General features: G+C 40.7%; 2 protein-coding genes across 2 annotated transcripts in view; both read left to right on the top strand.

Annotated features, from left to right (window-relative positions):
• The first annotated feature begins 179 nt into the window (after nucleotides 1–179).
• LOC121492699 (serine/arginine repetitive matrix protein 1-like) lies at nucleotides 180–6,456 on the top strand. The gene is made up of 4 exons (XM_041757874.1): nucleotides 180–256; nucleotides 760–909; nucleotides 1,025–1,537; nucleotides 4,978–6,456. The coding sequence occupies exons 1-4, from the start codon at nucleotides 180–182 to the stop codon at nucleotides 5,543–5,545; spliced, it is 1,308 nt and encodes a 435-aa protein (XP_041613808.1). The 3' UTR covers nucleotides 5,546–6,456.
• A 4,815-nt stretch (nucleotides 6,457–11,271) lies between these two features.
• Nucleotides 11,272–24,741, top strand: part of LOC121492698 (translation initiation factor IF-2-like) — a 34,113-nt gene continuing 20,643 nt past the window's right edge. Inside the window, exon 1 of the mRNA XM_041757873.1 lies at nucleotides 11,272–11,299. Coding sequence (XP_041613807.1) covers nucleotides 11,272–11,299 — 28 coding nt within the window. The remainder of the gene's footprint in view (nucleotides 11,300–24,741) is intronic.

The raw sequence follows: 24,741 nt of genomic DNA, 5'->3' as shown, positions 1-24,741 counted from the left end.
TCCCAAAGAGCCCAGGGGTTGAGAGGTTAGAGTGGAGTTTCCTGAGTCTTGTCGAGCAATATGTAGTTGAGGCAAAGGTCATGCTCCCCGTGTTTTGTTTTAAATAATATTGACCCATTAATTCTAAACCTGCTTGTTCCTGAAATTATACAGGATTATGGTTTGCAAACTGCGGGACAATGAAGCAAATCAAGATGAATTACAGCCCTGGCCCTCCCTCCCATCCTCTGACATCTAAACGGGGAAAGAGATCGGTGTGAGTGTTTAAAGGAACTTTAAGCACCCGCTCTTCCTTTGTTGGTGGTTTCCAGCTTTTTTTTTTTTTTTAATGTGAAATTTGATTTCGTAACAAATCGTAGCAAATACGACTTAGTCCGAAGGAATTCATTACTGAGGCTCTGGGGGAGAGGGGGGTGAAGGGTAAATCCTGAGGTCCTTTGCAATTCTGGTCACCTCCTCCCCCCAGTGGGCGAGGACAAACACAACCCTGGGGAATAAGGAGCGAAAAGTAGCCAGCAGTTTTCTGGAGCCGAGAAAACCTGTGTTTTTGCGCTTAGGTTACTTTTATCTGGCTGAAACTTTACCTAGAAGCTTTTGAGGCTCAGACGCGGAGTCTTTGTTCTGCAAGGGACTGCTGCTGCCACTTAAAGAGATCGCAGATAACGTCCCCGGTGTGAGATCAGTGCGCAATGCACATTAACTTTTTTTTTCTTTCTTTTTTAAGCTCTGCCTCTAACCTACGGAGGGATCACGCGGCAGTGGGGGGCAGATAAAAGCCCTTTGGCCGAGGGTCACCTCCGTCCTTGTTGTTCACTTGAGAGCAGTGGAGAGGAAAACGGTCCCCACGGGCGGACTTTGGCTTCTGGAGCCGCGCAGCCCAGCGGGCCGGGCCGCCCGGAGCTCCGCCTGGTATGGGGGGGAGGGGCGGCGGGGGGCAGGGAGGGAGGGGACGGGGAGAGGGGATTTGGGGATGGGGGCTGGCAGGGCTAACGAGACCTGCTGGGAGGATTTGCGTCTCCTGCAGGTCCCAGAGCGTCTTGGGAGAGCTGGATGCTGCAGGCGGACCTCGGCCTAGTTCGCGGGCTGAAATAGAACTCGATTTCGAGGAAATCAATCAATCTGCAGAAAACAAAACAAAACAAAACAAAAATGGAAGTCGAGGTTTGGGAAGGGTTGTCGCATCCCCATCCCCAACTCGAGTGGTGCGCGCTGGGGGGCGGAGACTCAGGACTGCTCCCAAGCCCCGTCTCCCACCTCAGCTCCTCTCCCTGGACGTCCAGAAGGAAGAATTACCCTCTTCACCCCCCAGCCCCCCGCCCCCCCGCCTTGTTCCTCACACCCATCCCCGCTGGCCCGCTGACCCTTTCCCGCACCTCTTTTTCCCTTCAAGTGAGAAAAGCCTGGCTCCCGAGCCAGCGCCAGCGGAGTCGTTCCTCTCGCCCCTCCCGCTCCCACGCGGGCCCCCTCCAGCCATCGCTCCTGCCACCACCTCGGTTCCACTCAATCGATTTTTGCTGCATGTCAACACTTATTACCGGTGAGTGTGAGGGTATTTTTTCTCCTTCTCCAGGTCTCTTAATGATTTCTGAGCTAGTTGTGTATTAAAGTGCTTAAAGGAACCTTTAAGGTAATCTATAGCACGAACAGCAGCCTCCTCCGCGGGGGATCGAAGATGGCGAGCGCGAGGTCGGGCCCCCGGGAGCCCAGGCTCGCAGGCCTCAGCCCCCCGCCGCCCTCCCTGCGCCCCGGGAGGCTGGGGACCCGGTGCAGAGGGCCAGAGGGCCGAGGCCCCACGCCGGCGGTGCGCCCTGCCCTCGCCGGGCTCTCTGCTCCCTCCCCCAGCAGCCACCCCTCACCTGTTACTCGAACCCACCCTCCCGCCTGTCCTGGGCTTTTTAAACCTCCCAAATGCCTAAGGCCTCCAACTCCTCATTCCCCTAAAGGCGAATTCAGATGGGGGGGGGGGGGGACCTGGGAAAAGGTGCCTGTGGCCCACGTTTGTCTCCATTGCCTCCCAGTTCCTGAATCTTGAGTTTTTACTGCCCATAAGTCGGTTAGGAATTTAATTTTAAAAACTCTGTTAGGCAACCTGAGCCGCGTGGGCGGCTTGATTAGGAGGCAAATCCTCCCCTTCGCCTCCCGGCCCTGCGCTTTCCTCCACCGCCCACCCTCGGGTCCCGGGAGGTGCTGAACCCCGGGAGTGCCTCTAGGAGCGTAACAACAACAAAAAGAATGGGAGAAAAAGGAAGGGCATCTTAAAAGTCCCAGTATTCCTCGAAAGCCCCACAAATTAACCCTGTGAAGAGCAGCGGACCCTTTTAAGGCGAGTCTAGAGAGACCTGGCGGCGCGTTGCCGGAAGATACCACCCGCCCCCCCAGCTCCCTCCACCCGCGTCGCGAATGTGACCAAACAAAGGTCCGTCCTGCAATCCACATCCTAATCCACGGGCGCCTCCGCCGCCGTCGCCGGGGCTCCCCAGCCTCCCGCCCGCTGCTGCCCGTCCACGCGGGCTACTCTGGGAGTCCCTGACTCGCCGAGCTACATTTTTTTTTTTTTTGAGAGAGAGGGACCAAAAACAAAAACAAAACAAAACAAAAAGAGAAGAAAACAAAGAAAGAGAAAAAAGAAAAGGGTGTAATCAGATCAGATGCCTTTCTGAATATAGAGTCCGTATTGATTGATTTATTAACACCCCCACCCACCCCCCACTCCCGGCAAGCAGCAGTTAATTTAAGCACATGGGGAAGCAAGATACGCAGCTGATTGAGGTAGGAGAAGTAAACACGAGAAGTTTCTTATAGCAGATTTTCAGAAGGAATTTTTTTTAAAACTACCCTTCCTGGCCCAGCGTCCCTAATCTGACAATTCCATATTAACTGAATTTGAGAAAGTGATAATTGAAGAAGAGAGTCTTTAAAAATAAGAATATGGTTCAGTAGAAATCTGATTTTAGAGACATAACTAATTTTCTCTTTCAGATTTTAGCAGATGACACCAGGAAGATGTTTACTCTAATCCTAAAAGTTTATTTATCACCTTGCTTCCCAACCCCCCTTCCCCGCCCCCCACGAAGGGGGGCCTTCCATTGTTGACATTCTATCTGAAAAGATAGAATTCAGCATTTGTTGTGTTTGAGATGTATAACTTTCATTCACTTCTTGCTGAGTATTTTATGCATCTTATGTAAATGTAATGTTATAGATTTTGTTTGAAGATTAGAGAAGGCTTGGAAAACATAAAATATGCCATTGAAGATCTATTTAATTCTACTTAATTGCCTTTAGAAAAAATCATTGCTACTTCTGTTGTAACAGTGTATTAATAGTTCAGTGGCAACTGTGGAAAACAGGAGATAGTTGAAGCTTAAATTACTCAGTTAAAAAAAAAGACAAAAAACTATATAAATTCCTTTCTAAAAACTTTAAAAATCATTTAATAAATGTACGGTTAAAGGTGTTTATTTTTGGAGGGTTGTGTGAGGGATTGCTTTTTTTTTTTTCCTTCTCTCTGAAGGGCTAAAAGAAGTGGAGAATCATTGGGTCCTGGCTGAGCAGGGTGTGTGTCTGCACCCTCTGACTTTGATGGATCTTTCCAGACCTAGTTTAAGATGCTCCCCCCATCCTTGCCCTGTCTTCCTCCCTGCCCCTCATCTTCTCCCTCTTCTGTTTTCTTTATCCACTCCAAAGTTTTCTGTTCTTTTTTCTTTCTTTTTCTTTCTTTCTTCTTCTTCTTCTTTTTTTTTTTTTTTACATGTTTTATCAACTTAGAAAATGGTCCTCTTATGCTGGGACCTCATATACCAGGGCTAAGGCTTAGGTTAGCAGAGTTAGCCCTTAGAGCCCTAGGACACTCTTCTACCAATGCGTCCTCCGTCCAGAAGTAGCAAAGCTTTTCTGTCTTCGACAACAGTCTGCAGCAGCGCTGGACCCCCTGGCACGCAGTCCTGGGCAGGAACCCTTATCTTTGTAGCTCTGGCGAGATGAGACCTAGAACAGTCTCAGCTGCTCCTGAGAAGGCGAGCGGGGCAGCATACCGATTGTGACTTGGTTCCCGAACTAGCGGCAACCCAGTTCTTGGGTTCTTTCCCCATTCTGCTTGTGTTAGCAGCCCCCTCAACTCTGCTGCTCTGAGTATCAGGGTGGGATTGCTGCACCCAGTTGAAGCTCCATGGTCTCTATCTCTGTCCTACGTTCCTACGGAACGGACTAGCGGGGCCTTCTCCGGCGTCACTTAACGCGGCTACTTGCGTTTGGCTAACGAGTGTGTCTGATTTCACGCGGCAGTATGCGGGCATGGGGTGGGGGACGCTGATGGGGACAGAAGTAGAGACCCTGCGGGCCATCCCCGGTGCCCAGGAAGGGGCTTTACCTGCCAGAGCCCAAGGCGACAGACGACAGGTCGCTTTGTTAGAAAATAATATAATATCAAGCAAAAGAAAGTAAAATAAAACCCTTCTTCTAGGGGCCTCGGGCAATGTTCATTCACAGTATTCTACTAATCTCAGCGCCTCCAGCCCTCGCTTAAAAATCCGTGAAATCGTAGGAGCCACTCTTATCTGATGAGGCAGGGTCTTGTTTGTTTCTTTGACAGGAAAAAAAAAAAAAAAATCCCGCCTGCGAATTCTAGGCTGCTTGCTCAGGGCACGAAGCTCTCCTCCCCAGCCCGGAACCTCCTTTTCCCGTGCAGCAGCCCCCTCCACCCCCGCCGGGTCAGCTGCGCAGCTCCAGGGCCTGACAGTCTGGACATCCGGCCAGGACCTTCTGGACCCGTCGATTCCGCGGGAGTCCAGCTCTTGGAAGGAGCCGAGGTGCCGCCGCTCCACCTGAACTTGCCCCCGGCGCAGGTTCGCCTTGGGCCTCACTGAAGCGCCAGACGCTGTAGCTGGGCCACCACCGTGCCTACCGCCTTCTGACCAGAACAGCTGCTTTATCTTAATGTTCTTTTTTTTTTTTTTTTTTTTTTTTTTGGCCCGGCAGCAAAGGAGAAGATGGTGCAGCCTCGCATTACCCTGAGGATATTTTCAGAGGCTCCCGGAGAAGTGGTGGCTCAGAAGGCAACCTACGCACCTCCGAAAGGGGACCCCTTTCGTGTCCCCGCACTGTTGTCTGCACGTCCCTTGGGACAACCAACCCGGAATCTGATCCTCAGCTGCCGCCACGCGCCCACCTCCCTCTGGCATCCCCACCCCGCTGCTCCTCGCTAGCGTCGAAGCCGCGGCGCTGGGCAGCACAGACCCGCCCCGGGGTCGTTCCGGGGCGCAGCGCCCGCCCCCGCGCTCCCCTCGCCCCCGCACGCGCCTCCCGGGCCCGGGCTGCGGCGTCGTGGGCGGTCGCGGCTCCAGCCCGAGCACTGCCTCTTGGCTGCGCCTCAAGGACGCCTGCCGGGCCCGGGCCGCGGACCCGCTGGCTTCTCCGCGGTCTCAGAGGTGGCCTGGGGAGGCCCAGGCCGGAGGAGCGCCCAGTCCCCGCACCCACCCCCGCCACATCCCTCCTCACCCTCTCTCGGGCTTCGGCGCCTTCATTCCCGAGCGGCCATATACCTTGAATGGGTCATCCCTGCCTGCCTCCCTAGAGCTGCCTCTCGAAGCCCTGGGGTTGAACATTAACCAGCCGGAGCTATAGAGTGGGGTAAAACGTTACATATAAAAATGAATCATCTATCCGATCCTGGGAGAGAGGACCTATAGCGAGCTCTGCGCCTAGAGCTGCCCCGGCAGTGTCCCCGGCCCAATGCACAGACCCTTCTGGCATCCACTTCTAGGGACCTTTCGGCCGCTGGCGGCTGAAGTTAGGTGGAGGCGGGGGAGATGGAGGTTTTCGAACCAGGCGTTCTCCTCGAGGAGCCTGATGTTTAGGCTTCCTAACGCAAGTGCATTTCCTCTCCTTTCTCACTCGAGGTACACACAAAGGTCTGGAACAGCCTTTTGTATCTTAACAAAGTTAGAGTAGCTCAAGTTGTTGGAGGAGAGGCTGCCCACAGGCTCGAGAGCCCAAGCTGATCCGTCGACTCCGGGGATCGGCCGCGAGCCCTGGTGCTCCGGGTGGACCCTGGGAGGCAGGGCTGGGTGTGCAGAGAGCGGAGCCGGAGCCCTGCAAGCCGGGCTGGAGCCTGAGGGGAGGCGCAAGGTGGGCGGTGCCAGGGGCGGGGGTTGGGGGTGCCTGGCCTCCAGGCTGAGCCGCTAGGCACGCCCCGGCCGGAGATCCGGCCGAAATCCCAGGCTCGGATCGCACCTCCACTCCCCTCGCCTGGGCCCAGCCTGTTTCCCACTCTGACTTGTTTCTTTAAACATAAGTACTGACTAGACCACACTGGCCAGTCAAATATACAGAACTTATGAAAAGATAACAACTGGGAAAGAATTCAAGATAGTGCACCTCCTGAGTTCTTATGCCCTCGCCTGAAAACATTGGCAAATCGTGGTGCTCAGCAGATCCCTGAATAAAAAAGTGATTCGGTTTCTGAATCTCTCACTCCCTCTGTCTAACCTCTTCCTTTCCCTCCCCTGCTCCATTCAAGAAAAGGGATAAAGTAGGTGTCAGCCAGAGAAAGATGTAATGTTCTATAAAGCTTTCAGGAGTTGCCAACCAACCTGCAGAATAATTGTCGTATTTCATAAGAAGATTGGTTTATTTCTACCCAAAATATCTGCTTTACTCAAAACACAGTGCCTAGCCCATAATATCCTCTTAAGTAAAGATTTCTTAAACAGATAACCCCCCCCCACCTCCACCTTGAACTATATCTCTGATCTGTTTATTGAAGCAGCATAATTTTTACTGAGAACATTCACTCAAACCTTTGTACTTAGGGGTGTGAGAAAGTGGCTGTGGTGGCATATGTCATGTCTTAGCTTCTTTAAAAACCACTTCTCTGGTGTGTTTACAGCCTGTACAGTGATTGAGAGAATTTCTGGCAGGAGGTAGAGGATGGCAACAGGGACATTCAGGGAACAAGGTTTCAGAGCCTCAGCAGGCATCAAGTGTGTGGTGAATACCATGTATTTGTATTTGTTGACTATTAATCAGTTCCAGGAGAAATAACTTTGAGTGTAAGATGTGGTTACAGGATATTCATCACTTGCAGTAGTTTCAATGCTCTAACTTCAGAGCATACAATATTCATGTGATTCTCATAAAGCAGCACAACCCACGTTTGTCATCATCCAACTTCATGTTACCCCACGTCCCCAAGAAAAATAGAATTGACTCAAATGTTCTACCAGTTAGCTCCCCAGAGGGAATGAACACATCAAATAAATTAAAAGATATGAGTCACACTCAGTTGCCCTGCAGTGACTTAGAGACACCAGAGAAACATAGGTAGGGAAAGGGCATTTACTTTTAAAGGTGCAGGTAGCTAGGGAAAGGGGTAAGATAAAGGGTATTGCAGTGCTCACTCAAACGGTCTTCTCCCCCACCAAATTACTGTGTTATCTGACACTCTCAATCTATTTGTGTCCTGGGTAACAGACAGTTTGACCAAGAGGTCATAGACTAGAGAGCTTGGGTGATTGGAAACAAGTTTGACAAGAAAGGAATCTGGGTGAGGTGCCACCGTGGAGGTGGAAAGAAGATGAGGCCACATGGCTGGAGCAGCTGGCAACCCCAAGTCTCTGCTGGACTCTCTATTCCCATGCAATGCCTTGTCAGAGAACAGAGGGCTAGGAAGAGCTACCAAGACAACTTCATGGATGGGAGACAGTCATGTCTCTCTCTTCACATCCCTTTTCTTTACCTTCCCTTTGTTTCCTGCTATCCCCATGTCCTTCTTTCATTTCACCCTTCTACACCTTAGTAGGCTCTCTCCATAATTCTGGCTGCCCCTGGATTATCCTCTACTTGTCCCCTCTTCTGAATTAAGGCTTCACATTGTAGTGTTTACTCTTTCAGATATGAAAAGTTGTTTTATCCAGTCTACTTGTAAACCATTTGTATTCATAAATATGGAGTGCGTGTATGAATGATAAAGGTGTCAGGGCTGATAAGTAAAGCAGGCAACGTCGGAATATGTCTTTTCATAGCAACAGAGACTGTGAACATTCTTTTAACAAGGGCCCATTGCAAGCAGGATATCCCAGAAGGGTCAGTGAACACACTCCTTTCATCCCAGGCAGAGTTACCCTTGGCATCATGCCCCCCAGTGTGGTAAAAATCTCAGTTCACTTTACTGTTCTCAGCTTGGAAGCTCCTCTTTGCCTGAAACTACCAATTGTACACATTGTCAAAATTATGTGTTCTAAAGGAACACAGGATACAGTCCTATGCAGAGTTTATATGCTAATATGAGTTCCTTTCTGCATCTCTCCAAACAAAGGTACTTATTTTTCTTGTGCTATATCCTATTGTTATTGGCTCAGCTGTACCTTAATGGTGATTTTTGTTCCTTTCATGGTTGGAAAACACCTTCATTGTCATCTTGCATTTTCAGATTAGAATTTAGAAAGATGTCTTCCTCCACAGAGGAGGTGCCCCATTTCCACCCTTCTTTGATTCCTTTTCCTTTCTGACTTCTTCCAACATCTCTTTTAGAGATAATTGTACTCTCACAATTCTCTCCCTTTTTACTTTTTAAATTTCATTTCTGGGCACTCAGTTGTTCCCATACCAGAAAACTATTTCTTGTCTATATTACTACTTTGTCAATTACCATATGGGATGTATTACTATGAGTTAAGATTTTGGGGTCATTTTCTTTTTTTTTTTCAGATTTTATTTACTTATTTGACAGAGAGAGAGAGCACAATCTCGCTCATGCACAAGCAGGGGAGTTAGGGGGGCAGGGAGAGCCCGAGAGGGAGAGGTAGAAGCAGGCTCCCCACTGAGCAGGGGGAGCCTAATCCCAAAACCCTGGGATTATGACCTGAGCAGAATAGCACTTAATCACCTGAGCCAGGAAGGCACTCTAGGGTCATTTTCTTTTAAGCTTTTAGAGCCTGGAACCATATTTGCTAAATAGTAGGTGTTCAATAAATGCCTATTGATCAAATGGCATAACTAAAACCTTTGTTCACTAAAATCCAAGTCCAAAGATATTAAAATCTATTGAATTAGCATGAATTAAATCTCAGATAAATTCTAATTCGTTTCTAATTTTCTCTCAACAAATCAGATATGTAAAAGAATTCCATAGTAGAAATTTCATCTTAATCTTTTTTTAATCATCTCTACAATCATTTTTTTATTCTATTAGAGCACTTTTAGGATAATGAATCATATCATATTTTTAGAGTGATGATGATCAGAGTTCATAAGGTACCGGACACATGGTAATATTTCTTAATAAGTAGCTTGGAAAATGTGTGTGGGTGAGGGAGACAAAAAAGAAATGTATATGTGGAGGCTGGAGGAGGGGGGCATATAGGTGACAGAAGTGTCCAGCTTATAATATCAGAACTTAGGATCATTCTACTAGTTAAGAGATTATGATCTCCAGTCTTCACCATTATTTTACACTCTTTACAATTTAACTGTTAATAATAAACAGTAAAATATAGTGCATCACAATATATGATGGACAAAGTTGTTTTTTTCATTTTTGTGGTTAGCAATAAGGAACTTGAAAAGTTGAAAATGTTAGTCAACCCCAGAAAAACAAGAGTATTTTTTTTAACAAGAGTATTTTTAAAACAATCAGACTTTAAAGTCATAGACCAAACAAACATTTTTATTTCTGTTAATTGTTGCCCCATAAACCACTGATATTTTTTATTAATTTATCGGTAGCAAAATATTCCTTAGATCACTTACCCTATCCACTCCCACTTTCCAGCTGCTATCATAAACAATAAACATATTTCACCAGAACAATGGGAAGATTGACATTACTTTTGATTAAACAAGTATGAAATATTTAGTAAGTCTTGTTAGATACCAGAAAAAAATGTTTTACCTTATTATGCTGAATAAACAAACAAACAAATACATATATGAGTAAGTTTATGTATGTAGGAGCTGGAATGGTAGAAAATTACAATAAGGTAAATTTTGCAGTGCCTATACGGTTTTCAAAATCCCATCTCTACTGAAGAAGCTCTAGTCCTGGCCTTGCTGTTTTTTAGAAGCCACTCTAGATTAGGCTGAGGATTCAAAGAATCAAGGAGGAGGATGACTGGGAAATTGCAAGATGTGACAGAGTAGATAAATTATCTTTGATTGGTTCAGGCACTGTAATCATCAATTAAAAAATTATCTACATACTTAAGAAACCATGGGCCAATATTATTTTCACAGCACTCTAAATATATTTTTGCCATTGTATTTGACCTGATTTTATGCATAATCTTTCCTAAACATAACTATTGAGTGATGCAAAAGATGTGACTTATTGAATATTTCTTTGAGCCAAGCATTATGCTAAATGCTGTTCACGTATTATTTCAATCAGTTCTCACAACAATCCTATAAAATAGATACCTTTTTTTATTTGACAGATGAGAGAACTGATACTCAATGGTGACTTGCTTCAGGCTACCTGGTCAATGGGTGGCAGACTCAGGTCTAGAATAAGACTCAAAATCAGAAACAATCTGACAAGTGGTTCTCTCAACCACTCAACTAATGGCCACTGTGAAAGAATTTAGTGTCCTCTACCACTTTTGTTGACATTAGAAAATGCCATTCATAAAAGACATATAAAGGAAATATATTAAAAGTGCTATGAAAATCATGTTCCCTAGTTATTCTTTGAGATGATTGGCATTTGAAAAAAATGATAATTCTAGTAACCGAGAAAATCAAGGGCAGATTTGTTCTACTCTTTCACATGTGTCTCAAGGTACATTTCCTAGACTGACGTAATAGACATAACCTCTTAAGCTAATTTGAAATGTGACATTTTATTTTATTTTTAAAAAAGTAATCTCTACCACCAATGTGAGGCTCAAACTCATGCTCCACGCTCAAGAGTTGCATGCACTTCCAACTGAGCTAGCCAGACATCCCTGAAACGTGATATTTTACATATGATAGGAAAAGGAGGAACCTCTTGCTAATATTAAAGAAAGAATTCACACACACACATACACACACACACACACACACACATCAGTTGGTATATGATCAAATGATTTTTTCTTGGTCTTGTACACTATGACCTGCTTCCTCCTTTCTTGCCTCTCCTCACCCTCCATTGTCCCTTTCGATACTAACTCTAGGTGTCAGCTTAGATATCCCTACACTGGAAAAGGCTTCTCTGACATCTTGGCGTTGATTAGGTCAGGGTGTCCCTCCTGTGTGCTCCCATAGCTATATCAAAACACGGGACGCAGTACCATGAACTTAACACTTTTGAAGATTATAGGTAAGTTATTTTGTAGAGTGTTTTTCAGTCTGGGAGGTATGTGTGTGATATTTTTACGTGGTTAGATTCCAATTATGTATCTTTTATAATATTCAGGAATATCATAGAAATGATGATGCTGTGTTTTAAGCCACATAATGTACACTTAATATTTCATGATGTTACATTGCTTACTTGATTTAGGTGGCATCAACTAGCTTCTCTACTATATTATTACACTTTCTCTTATTGTAGTTAGTATTTCACAAGCATAAAATATTTCTTTATAGTGAGAAACTGAAGCCTCCTGCCAACAGCCATGTGTGTGAGATTGAAAGTGAATTCTCCAGTTCTTTGAATGACTGCAGTCCTGGCCAACAACTTGACCCGACACCTAAGCTGCTCCCAGATTTCTCACCCTCAAAACTGGATGAGATAATAAATATTTATTGTTTTAAGATGCTAAGTTTTGAGTAATCTGTTACATTGCAATAGGTAACTAATTCGCTATGTATGTACTTCCTGTCTTCCAAAACTTTTTGTCACTTTTCATCTGTTACAGTCTTGCCTCTTCTTTGCACTTAAGTGTTCTCTCCTCCACTCTTTCTCTCCCTCACCCCCACCATTTTAATAGCATTTCGGAGACAATAGAGAGAAATCTATTCAATTAGTCAAATTTTACCAGAAGTCCGAGGAAGTGAATCTTAAGCACAGATTTGAAGGAGGGAAAGGATAGGATTTAATGGTGCTGTTTAAGAAAAACATTTGAGATAGAAGAAATTTATTTATTTATTTATTTTTGAGATAGAAGAAATTTAATATAAACAGTAGGAGACAGAAAATAAATTTATAGAAAATAATAAGCAACTGAAAAGATATTTTATTTCATATATAATAAATAAAATTCTGAATTTTTAGAAGTATAATTTTAAGAATATTTCTTTCATCTGCCCAGCATCACTCTCCTTTTTGAAACAAAAGTGTCTTCTTTTTGGAGGAAATGCTCTTCTCTTAAACTATATTGTTTTTTTGTTTTGTTTTGTTTTGTTTTGTTTTTTAAGACTTCATTCATTTATTGGAGAGAGAGAGCACATGAGCGGGGTGAGAAGCAGAGAAAAGCAAACTCCCTGCTGAGCAGGAAGCCAGATATGGGGCTCCATTCCAGGATCCTGAGATCATGATCTGAGCCAAACGCAGACACTTAACCGACTGAGCCACCCAGGCGCCTCATTAAGCTATATTGTTTTAGTGGAGGCTGCCAATTATAAAACAGGTCTTTTTGTTCATAAAAGGTGGTATACAACCTAGGCCGACCCTTCAGTTCCTCTCTGGGAATTTTCAAATGGGATTTAGAGAGAAGTCGTCCTTTTCTTTTTTAAAGATTTTATTTATTTATTCATGAGAGATACAGAGAGAGAGACAGAGACATAGGCAGTGGGAGAAGCAGGCTCCCTGCAGGGAGCTTGATGCAGGACTTAATCCTAGGACCCCAGGATCATGACCTGAGCCAAAGGCTGTTGCTCAACCACTAAACCACCCAGGTGTCCCAGAAGTTGTCCTTTTCATGAAGAGATTTCTAAAGTGAAATTCTCCAGGGCAGAAGTTTGCAGTGTCTATAGTAAGACAGAAAGCTGACACAGAGAGAAGCACAGGTTAGGATTGGATGGGGAGAGACATGTCCCTATTTCTGTGACCCTTGAGGTCCATGCCCTTCCTGAGATTTTGCTACACATGTCAGGATTTATTTCTGTTTTGCTCAAGGTAGTTAAAATTGGATTTCTGTTACTTGCAACCATAAGAGTTCTTGCTTTCAATAGAGCTTCCTTTTTCCCACTCCAACAAATAGTCTTCTGCCCTGAGAAGCAGGAAAAAAAGTCCTTTTGAAATTATGATTTGAGATTGTCTTTTGGGATCCTCAAAGGCATTGGTGTAAGAAGAAAAATCTCATCTTGTAGTGCCCTCTGCTAACACTACCGGGGAAGTATTGAGGGGGTGAAGGAGAGTTGTGTACACAAACATATATACACACCTGTTAAGCTTTTTTGCCAACACAATAATATTTATTGAAGGTCTATTATATTTCAGGCACTTTTACAAACATCTTCTCTGCATTAGTCCAAGAAAGTAGATTTTCAGACTGTTCCTAATTATAGATGAGATAATACCTTTAAGATAAAAGATGTCAAATATTAGTTTTTCCAAAATGGAAAAGTTATGAACAAAGACTCTCACTTTGTGCTCCTTTCTTTTTTAAATTTTCTATTTCTATTTAATTTAGTTAAAATAGTGTGTTATTAGTTTCAGGGGTAGAATTTAGTGATTCATCAATTGCATGTAACACCCAGTGCTCATTACATCAAATACCTTCCTTAATACCCATCACTCAATTACTCCATCCTTTCACCCTGTGCATCTTTCTATGTCTTCTTCAGGTTTAATCACCATTTAGATGTTTCTTTTGCTTTTATAATGAAAGGTTATACCAAGAAACTTACAACAAGATTTCTGGTACAAATGCTGTTACAGTTTTACTATTTGAATGACTTGTTTCTAAAGACATTTTGAGAAAGATGATTAAAAAAAATGAGCAAAAATCCAAATCAACTATAACTAAATAGTGTGACTTGCCTTGAAAGTCTAGCTTTATTCATATAAGTTTGTGTCCTCTAAAGAAACGGACTAAAACAAGTCAGCCCAAATCCATATAAACAGACTTAAGTTCAGGAGAGTTGTGGTGCTAAAGGCATTAATTCCACTTTTGATTATTACTTTGAAACATGGGAAATTAGTGTTTGTCCAGTAACTTCTCATGTGTTTTTCCCTCTTGTCTTCTTGGGGGAAATGGTTACAATAGTTTAGAGCTCTCTTCTGAAGAAATTTCCACACTGGCAAAAGTACCAACTCTTCACTTTCATAGTGGGTGGTCTGGCATAGAAATTCCCCAGTGGCTGAGAATCTGGAGCCTGGCTGGGCCTCCCATAAGCTGCAGTATTAAACATTTTTATATGTAATTTAAGATGTGAACTGTAATAATTAAAAATAGGTAATTAGGCTTTTCCCATTAGAAAATTGTAAGGAATTCCCAGCATATTATGTAGAGTTAAGACTATAAGTCTGTTTCATAAATTAAATTTCTTCTTGCTCACTTAAAAAAAAAGTAGTATCTTGATTCTTGACTTTGCTCTTCCCTTTTTTATCCTGTCTTCTATACCCTTCTAATGTTTTTTCTTAATTATTAAATATACATACATATTTAAATTATAATTCATAAAATGTTTTTATTTTCTAAATAATTCATTTGCTTAGTAAAAGGTTATCAAACACTGTGCCAGGAAAAACAGAGGCTAAGAAGGTAACAATTATTTATTAAGATAAGTGTTTTATAACCAACAGCTCATTAATGATGACAACAAATCTATGAAATAGGCATTCATTACCATTTTTCAGATGAAGAAACTGAAATGCCAAGAGATTAATTTGCCGCAAGTCATATAACTAGAAACTGGCAAAACCAAATTTAAATCTGGGATTGTTTGACCTTCAAAAGTTTTTCTCTTGATCACATTATACTATGTTCCTGTTCACCACCCCAAACCAATGTAGAATACTTAACCCAACTCATTCCATGGTGGTTCCAACTTAGGATCAACCACTTCTGAGTAAAGAGGATGTGCTAACTACTATACATGGAATGTTCTCAGGAAGCTTAAAATATATAAGAAGAGATAAATCAGGGACACCTGGGTGGCTTAGTGGTTGAACATCTGCCTTCGGCTTAGGGCATGATACTGAGGTCCTGGGATGAGGTCTGCATTGGGCTCCCTGCAGGGAGCCTGCTTCTCCCTCAAAAAAAAAAAAAAAAAAAAAAAGAGGAAGAAGAGATAAATCATGTAAGCATAGAACTGAAACCTAAGTTAGAATTCACTAAGTACCTTAAGAGTGCTACAAAGTACCCTGGACTTTCAGAAAAGAGTGAAAATGCTTCTGGCTGAGAGGATTCTTTAAAGCATCATGTCTGAGATTCCTTTTGATTTTGGTCCTGAAAGATGGGCAAGGTTTTAATGGAAGTGAAGGGAGAACATTTCAGGCAGAGGGAAAAGTGCTATAAAGACTTAATGGTAGATGTAGGATGAGTTTGGCAGACAGAATAATCCAGTGGGTCAAAGTAGTGGAAAATAAGGATGGAAAGCTAAATTGTGGCTAGAATGTGGCAGATATTGAAAACTAGTCTAGAAAGTTTGAAATTAACTGTGTAGGCACTGAGTAGATGGGAATGAGGTTTTTGAGCAGAATAATGAATAAATAGATGCTACGCTTTAGTAAGTTAATGAGGCAAGGATGTATAGCTAAACTGTAAAGAGAAGTAAACTAAAAGGTATGGTAGAGATAAAGGAAAAGCTAGAGTTGAGAAAGAGAGCCGAAAGACTACATTGGACGAAAGGGTTTAGGGAAAGGACAAATCCAACAAACTTAGTTTTTGAGTTTATGTGATTGATTGAATGATGAGCCCATTAGCAGAAATAGGGAAATGCCTTTCATTTAAAGACTAGTTTCCTAAGTTAGGTGAACAAGAAAAAGAATCATGGTAAGTTATATATAGTGAGAAATATAGTTTTCGAATCCCAACATTAGGAAGACCAGATTTTCCTGGTTGAGAATTCACCAACTGACCTGTTCAACCAAGACTAATCTTACTGAGAAGGCAAATTGATGGCAGCCTATTATGGTTGTCAGGCAGCCAAAAGCTTGCCCAAAGCTTTTCACTTATTTGTCAACTGTATCAGAAAATCCACATCATTAGATGCTCTAATATGGATTAAAGCATCGACAACAAAAGGTCCCTAAATGTTATTAGACTCTCCAACCTCGTCTTTATTAAAAATAGTCAACTTCTGATTGAATAGAGGGAGATTGAAAAAGATTCCCATCTTGGAACACTTCTTGGAAGTCTTGGAAGACTTCGGTAAGGTAACTGGTATAGGCAAGAGGAAGTGGGTACCAAGAAACTCGGGAGAGGGGAATTCATGGCCTGTCAATAATTTACTAAAAAATATTTATTAAGGATCTACAAGCATAGAGTATTTTGCTAAGTCCAATGGGAAAAAGTAATGACAAAAACATTGTTTCTATTCTTAAGGAGAGAGCAAAGGATGATGAATTTATCCTACCTCATAATTTTGCCAAAGGCTAATATTTTATGTACAGCTCTAGCAAATAAGTTATGTTTCAAGTTTTCACACTAGAGAATTTAAAACATGGTAGTCCTCAATACTCATTTCTTGAGGACTTTGTCTAATTAGTTAATCTTTCAAAATATATTAGAATTCCTAATGAAGTTGGAGCTGGCTACTGTTTAGCATACTACATTTTTATATGAATAGGAAAAGTAGATCTGTATTTATATATGACAGAAAATAAATTTTTTTGATAGAAAATAAATTTAATGCATCATTTCTAGAATGTACTTATTTTATCAACTAAATAGTCTAGGTCTAGAATCACAAATGTTCAGCAACATTTTAATCAGTAAAGTCATTTTTTTTTAGAATTCCATAACCTATCACACTTATCAATAATTCAAAGCTGTGGAGTGTTGTTTATCTGACAGAATTAAAATTCAAAAAGATCAGGCGCCTGGGTGGTTCAGTTGGTTAAATGTCTGACTCTTGGTTTCGGCTCATTTCATGATCTCAGAGTTGTGAGATTAAGCCCAAACCAAGTCAGGCTTCACACTCCACAGTAGAGTATGCTGAGATTCTCTCTCCCTGTCCCTCCCCTTGCTCTCTCTCTTTCTCTTTCTAAAATAATAAACAAATCTTTTTAAAAATTCAAAAAAATCTGAAAAGGCTGAAATGCTGAATTGAAACTACAATTGCAATTTCATGATAAAAATGGGTAATTTTTAGATTAAAAAAATCAATAAATACCAAAGGGGATGACCTAATAGGAATAATAATACCGATAATAATACCAGGAATGGCTTAACAGGAATTCCTAAAAATTCAATTATCCAAGATTTTAGTTGATGTAGTAGCCAGCCTTCAAGAACCTAATGATTCCAGGGTTCTATATCTTCTTGCAGTTCCCTCCCACAATGAATATAATGAACCTATGTAGCTAATAGGAAATTGCGGAAATGATGATGTATGGCTTCCAAGGCTAGAAAAGGAGAATGGTTGTTTTTTTTTATAAATTTATTTTTTATTGGTGTTCAATTTGTCAACATATAGAATAACTCCCAGTGCTCATCCCGTCAAGTGCCCACCTCAGTGCCTGTCACCCAGTCACCCCCACCCCCTGCCCACCTCCCCTTCCACCACCCCTAATTCGTTTCCCAGAGTTAGGAGTCTCTCATGTTCTGTCTCCCTCTCTGATATTTCCCACTCTGATATTTCCCACTCTGATATGTCTCCCTCTCTGATATTTCCCACTCTGATATTTCCCACTCTGATATGTCTCCCTCTCTGATATTTCCCACTCATTTTAAAGATTTAATGGTTTTAATAGAGTGGCAGAAAGTTGAGCAACACTGTCACCTGAAGTGACGTGGGAACTAGAAAATATACCTAACACAGTGGGTGACTTAGCTAAGGGATTTTCGGTTACAGTTTTGAAGTTGCTGCTTGATTTCTTCTTGCTGTTTATAATCAAATATGAAGGGTAAGGGAGAAAAGCTAAAGGAAGGGCTGTCAAACCAAAAAATCCAAGATTTGTTAGTCTTAGAAATTGCCAGCTTCTCAAGATGGGAAACAATGCTAAAACAAAGAAATGATTTCTGAACAAAGATCAAATCCAGCCTCTGCCAAGTAATTATGGTATAAAAATGAATCTGAGGGTAGAGCAGTAAAAACCCTTGCTAAGATCTTAGGAAGATCTAAAGTTATAACTCAAGAGAGATATCCAGTCAGACATGAGGGCTTCTGGGTTAAGGGTACTGTCCCTCAGTAATCTCAGCAGAAACCTTGAGTAGAGGAGTGCTTATCTCCAACGTATCTGTAGATGTGGCTTTGGATAATGGAAGATTACCCAGGAATATTCCCAAGAGACTCACAATTTTTTTTTTTAATATTTAATTGTTAGAAACAGCAGCATCTTGGACTGAAAGAAACAAGTAGAATAAAAGGAAAAGAAGACTTTGGACCTGAAAACTTCTATAGACAGGAGCCAGACTCAGAAAACTACACAGCTACAAACCTAGGCTACCTTTCATAGAAAAACTGATTTGGAAGGCAAAACCAATGGAGCACATGGGTGGCTCAGTCAGTTAAGCATCTGCCTTTGGCTCAAGTCATGTTCTGGGGTCCTGGGATCAAGCCTGACATTGGACTCCCTGCTCAGAGCCTCTCCCTCTGCCCTTCCCCACCCTGCTCGTGCTCTCTCTCTCTGTCTATACTCTCTCAAATAAATAAATAAAATCTTAAAAAAAAAAAAGAAAAAAGAAAGCAGAACCAAAAGCCAAAAGGTCTACCCAAGAGTCATGGAAAATCTTCTAGGAAGCAAGAGGAAGTTCTAGTTAAAGGACTAATATTCGCCTAGCTGGACTACAGAATCTCTATGGACCAGTGATTCTTGTAGTCCTTGTTTCCCCCTTTTTGAACAGGGACATCTATAGTAGTCATCCTATTCTTTCCCCACTATTGTATGTTGAGTTGTGTCGTTGGAGGGTGGGAGGCAGATATCTTATTTCTTCAGTTCACAGGTCTTCAGATCAAGGAACTGTTTTCAAAGACCTAGGCGCAAAGAGCCACACCCAGAGAGCTTCATCCACATCCGGGCCTGGTTAAAATGACACAATTCTAGACTATGAGATAATGAATGCTGTAATGAGATGAGACTTTTGTAGCCTTGAGAAGGTGAGAGTTTAGTTTAGTCATTGGGGAATAGAAGAAGGATTCTAGTGTTAGTTTGGGACATGGCCCCCAAATAATCCTTGCTTCCTGATATTCATGCTTCTGTGTAGTCCCTCCCATACTGGATAGGGATAACCTGGGTAACCAATAGTATATTATGAAAATGACAATATGTAGCTTTCAATACTAGGACATAAAAGATTTTGTAACTTCTGCTTTGCTCTCTCTTGGATCATTCACTCTGGGAGAAGTCAGATATCATGTCATGAGGACCTTTAAGCAGCCCTAAGGACTGGTCCACGTGGTAAATAGCTGAGCCATAATGAACTTCACTGCCATCTAAGTGAGGCATCTTAGAAGTAGATCCTTCAGTTTCAGCCAGATTTTCAGAGGACTGTAGCCCTAGCTGAGATTTTTTTAAAAAAGATTTTATTTATTCATGATAGATACACACACACAGAGAGAGAGAGGCACAGAGACACAGGCAGAGGGAGAAGCAGGCCCCACGCAGGGAGCCGGATGTGGGACTCGATCCCGGGACTCCAGGATCATGTCCTGGGCCAAAGGCAGGTGCAAAACCGCTGAACCACCCAGGGATCCCTCTAGCTGAGATTTTAACTGTTATCTCATGAGAGGCATTGAACCAACTACCCAGCTAAGGTGTTCTCAAATTCCTGAGCCACAAAATTGTGTAAGATAATAAATATTTGCTATTATCTTTGGCCACTAAGATTTTTTTATGATTATATTTATTTATTTCTAATATTTTAAGTTTTTTTTTTTTTAAGAGAGAACATGAGCATATGGTGGGGGTGGGCAGAAGGAGAGGAAGAAAATCTTAAGTAGACTCTGTGCTGAGTGCAGAGCCTAACACAGGGCTCAAACTCATGACCCTGAGATCATGACCTGAGCTGAAATCAAAAGTTGGACACTCAACTGGCTGAGCCTCCCAAGTGCCCCTTTTAAGATTTTATTTTTAAGGAATCTCTACACCCAATGTAGGGCTCAGATTTGCAACCCTGAGATCAAGAGTCACATGCTCCACTGACTAAGCCAGCCAGAAGCCCCATTCAGCTGCTAAATTTTGAGGTAATTTTTATGCAGCAAGAGATAACTAATACAGTGAACTACAATCTTATCATGAGACAGTAATATGAAATGACTGCTTAAAAATGTTATGTGTCTTTCAACTGCATCAATTACATAAAGTTTCCATATCAACTATGATAATAGTCCATTTCTAGATTTACATCAATTTAAGATACTATATATAATCTGAGTCACATACTTTGAAAGACATTGGCAAAGTCACTGAGAATACTAAAGGCCAATCAGGATAATGAAAACAATACAATATAACATAAAGAGGGTATGAGAACAACTGGTGATACCCTGAGTAGACTTAGAGGTGACATAGCGCCTGTACATGATTTAAAGCAGTAACATAGGAAACATGTAATATGTATATCCTGCATATACTCTGTTCCTTCAAAGGGGAGAAAAAAACCAAAAAGCTAAAAGTTATAGAATGGCAGATTTTAAATAGCATATTAAAGCATTTTTTGATGCTTCCAATTCTCTAAAAAAAAATAATAATGGTTTCATCATTGGAAGAGTTGAAACACAGGCTAGATTATCACCTATAAAAAAAATGCAGTACAGAAAAATCCTGGACTAAGATGTTGGATAAACTGAAAAATGTCTCTAAGGCTGCTTTCCCATATGATCTAAAATATATTTGTTCAGTTACCTGAAATAAATAGCAGATTTTTAGGAATTCCTTTATACAAACCTCTAAAGTCTTACAGAAGTTTCATCATAGATAACACAGTGGACATGTTGCAGATCCATGGAATATCATTAGTGTTTTCCCAATTACATGGCCATCTAGAAACAAAGCAGAAAGACAACTACAGAGGAAGAAACCTCTTGTTCTCCTTATTTTTTTTAAAGATTTTTAAAAAATTTATTTATTAGAGATAGAGAGAGAGAGAGAGAGAGAGAGAAGCAGGATCCATGCTGGGAGCCTGATGAGGGACTCAATGCAGGGTCTCCAGGATCACACCCTGGGCTGAAGGCAGGGCGAAACTGCTAAGCCACCAGGGCTGCCCATGTTCTCCTTATTTTATGTGAAGATTTAAAAAAAAAAGACTTTTCTGGGATAAACATATTTTCTGAAGCTAAGATTCAGACTCAGCTTTGGCCTCATTTTAAAGCAGAACGTCGTAGATTTTCTAAGATTTAAAGTCAACTTACATATCACAAAACACAAAGAAGGTAAGCATAAATCATTTTCTCCACTGGGAGTCATGTCATTACATATTGTTGGAGGTTCATCTAGAGGGTCCGTTACATGCCACGCATGTAAGGGTTAAGCTTTTAATCAGCTCATCAAAGTCCTATAATTGCTGATGACAGAGTTGTGGAAAGAATGGAGGATACATAAGTCTTAATTCTAAATTCACAATTTTGGGGGCTCCTAAGAGCTATATTATTTTTTCTTGAATGATAACCATAAAATACATGGAAGAAAGATGAGTTTATATCCTTATCCTTAAAAATAACTTAGGAATCATTACTACAACAATATAATGATAAAAACAACAATATGTCTGTAATACTTTACTTATTAGGTAATTGTGTCTAATGTAATAATTTTTAAAACATAAATGTGAAAAACAAAACCATACCACATTACCAATTGGCTCTGAAGTTACTAGAGAATGCTTTTTCAGTTTTACCATCTATAAATCGGGATTAATATTTATGTGCAACATATAAGAATGTTATGCAAACATTGATTTATCTTTTGGGCTTTGAAGATGACTATACTGATAATTTTGAAATATTTTTAAAGGACAGTTTCATTTCTCAAATTTATTAAGACATGAATCATATTTCTTCTAGAATAATGCATATTAAAATGCCAAACTTAAGTCTGAAGTAAACATTTTTTTTTTTTTTGATGTTACACAGGCTCAGTGTTCTGAGCTCTTCCCCAAGAATGTAAAAGCCCATTTGTAAGTTGCTGTCTTAGAAAAATTTTTATGTTCAAGGTCTTTTCTTATCACTGCTCCTCCAGGCTAAGCCTCCTAAGTTATTTTTCCATCATCATTATTTTTATTTTATATTACCAGTTAGATTAAGGAGAAAAATATATAAGGCAAAGTATTCATAAATACATCAACATTCAAATATGGATATTTGCCTTTCAAAATGTTAGTTAGCATGCCAAGATTTTTAGATTGTAGTTCAAAGTTCTTCAGTTCTTTGCTTTACAACTGAGGGGGAATGGCTGCTCTTTTCACTTCTTACAGAATACATCCCTAGTCTATAAGCCTACACCAGTCCCTGGGATCCTCTGGGATTAACATTTACAAGCTGAAGATACACAAAAAGTGAAGGGCCAAGGCTTTCCAAATAGTAATAAATTTGTTTTCCTTGCATTGGTAAAATGAGGTGATTTTAGTTACTATTGAGGAGAAGAGAGAACACTCATTTTCAACACATATTGTGATTAAATTCAGTTTCTTGAAAAACGGAATTGGTCTGAGTTTAGAATTTGGAAAATTTATAAGAAAGTATATTTCTGAAAATGATAGGGGAATCCACTTTTAACATTGGCTATTTATGTGTGTCAGTATTATATATTTAAAATACTGAAAAATTAATATATTTAGTTTCCTTCTTGGAAAGGCTAATGGCTTTTTAATTCTAAAGCCACTGTTAAACTATGTTTGAAAGTTTATTTTAAGGACATTATAGCCTAAACTAAGTAAAACATGATCAGAATGTCTTGGAATATGGAGCATAATTTTTTATTGCTATGTATTTATTTTCTAGGAGGGCTAACCTCACATAATTTTAAAAGAAAAATTAATTTTAAAATGTAGAATGAATGGATTCCTATTTTCTCAACTGTCTCTATAAATTATATGCCCATAACAAAATATCTCATTGTTATTGGGATACACGATATTTATGAAAGTTCAATATTCCTTTTTTTTTTTTTAAGATTTTATTTATTTATTCATGAGAGACACACACACAGAGAGGTGGAGACACAGACAGAGGGAGAAGCAGGCTCCATGCAGGGAGCCCAACATGGGACTCCATCCCGGGTCTCCAGGCTCACGCCCTGGGCCGAAGGCAGCGCTAAATCCCTGAGCCGCCAGGCTGCCCCAATATTCCTTTTCTTTACGTCATAGCTTAAACTGAGTTTTCAGTATTTGACTTCAAAGAAAATTAATCCATTCTCAATGTGTGTAATCATTAGCCCTATCTTCCTTAGTGACTCTGATATTTATACCTTATAGCATGATATTTGAAATGATGCTATCAGTACAACAAAAATATACATCTTCATATTTTAGAATATAATTTTTGTAAAGATTTTATTTATTTATTCATGAGAGACACAGAGACAGAGACAGAAACATAGGCAGAAGGAGAGCAGGCTCCTCACAGGGAGCCTGATGTGGGGCTTGATCCTGGACCCCAGGATTATGCCCTGAGCCAAAGGTAGACACTCAACCACTGAGCTACCCAGGCATCCCTAGAATATAATTTTATAGACACTTTGATACACTATTATCATTCATAAAAGCCTATAGTTAACCCAGTACATTATAACATTGTAGAAATATATACTATTTTAGATGGTGCAATGGGAAAGAAGAGAGATTCAATGTGGAAAACATTGACCATTACCAGGGGTTCATTGGACACCTATCCTTTTTCTTCATTCTTAAGTAGAAAAAAGATTAAAACCATCAATTCAATAGCACAAATGTTCAGGTTGCATTTTTTGAAGAAGTGTTTTAAGGAAAACAGTTCAGGGAATGCAGTTCGGAGAACATCTGGCCCATCCACATACAAATAAATAGTAGTAAATACTTGACTTGGAGCTGCCAGAGTTGACGATTTATATTCTAAACATGCCTTATATATTGGAAGACTAAAGCTTTTCGTTTAAAAACTTTGAGTTTTTGTGATGGTTTTCCAGAAATTAAAAAAAAAAAAAAGGCATGCCACTCCTTTCAGTAAAAGACTTTAGTTTCTTAAATATATAGTTTTTTAAAAAATGAAGATAATTAAATTATTGTAGAAATTTTTATTTTAAAAGAATCACTAAATTGTGAGCTAACTTGGATCTTATTTATCTTTGTATTTCCAGATCCTAACAGTATTCAGTACCAGGTAGAAATTCACTAAATATGCATTGCATGAAATGTTTCACACACACAAGAAATTTTCATTTAAAAAATTTAGCATCTTTGATATTACTAAAATATGACATTGATTTCATAACAGCTAAAGTTTATTTTATCCCCAATGGCCAAATTTGTATCATTAAACGTTAGCTTTTAACAGGCAATCAAAACTTAATATAATTAGGCACAACTGTATAAATACTATTTATTTATTCCACATTAAAATTTGCTTAAAAATGTTTTTCTGGCTAAAATCCCAAGTATTAAATTTGTCAAATAGTATGCAAATCTAAATGAATTGAGGTTAAGTCACAAACAGCCAAAATATAAAATGTATAGCAAAAATGTGAGTTGGTCTGAATATCTGTCACTTATGTTGCTAACTAGAAGAAGTTATCTT

Source organism: Vulpes lagopus, chromosome 6 (assembly GCF_018345385.1).
Source record: "Vulpes lagopus strain Blue_001 chromosome 6, ASM1834538v1, whole genome shotgun sequence".
Classification (NCBI taxonomy): domain Eukaryota; kingdom Metazoa; phylum Chordata; class Mammalia; order Carnivora; family Canidae; genus Vulpes; species Vulpes lagopus.
The sequence above is the reverse complement of the archived record's forward strand: the minus strand, read 5'-3'. Positions and strand labels throughout refer to the sequence as shown.

What these genes read in the sequence shown, in the direction of transcription:
- LOC121492699 (XM_041757874.1), top strand. Translation starts at nt 180, where the DNA reads ATGAAGCAAATCAAGATGAATTACAGCCCTGGCCCTCCCTCCCATCCT. An exon ending in GCCGCCCGGAGCTCCGCCTG is followed by an intron (nt 910 to 1,024) that starts GTATGGGGGGGA and finishes CGTCTCCTGCAG; the next exon opens with GTCCCAGAGCGTCTTGGGAG. An exon ending in CATGTCAACACTTATTACCG is followed by an intron (nt 1,538 to 4,977) that starts GTGAGTGTGAGG and finishes TTGGCCCGGCAG; the next exon opens with CAAAGGAGAAGATGGTGCAG.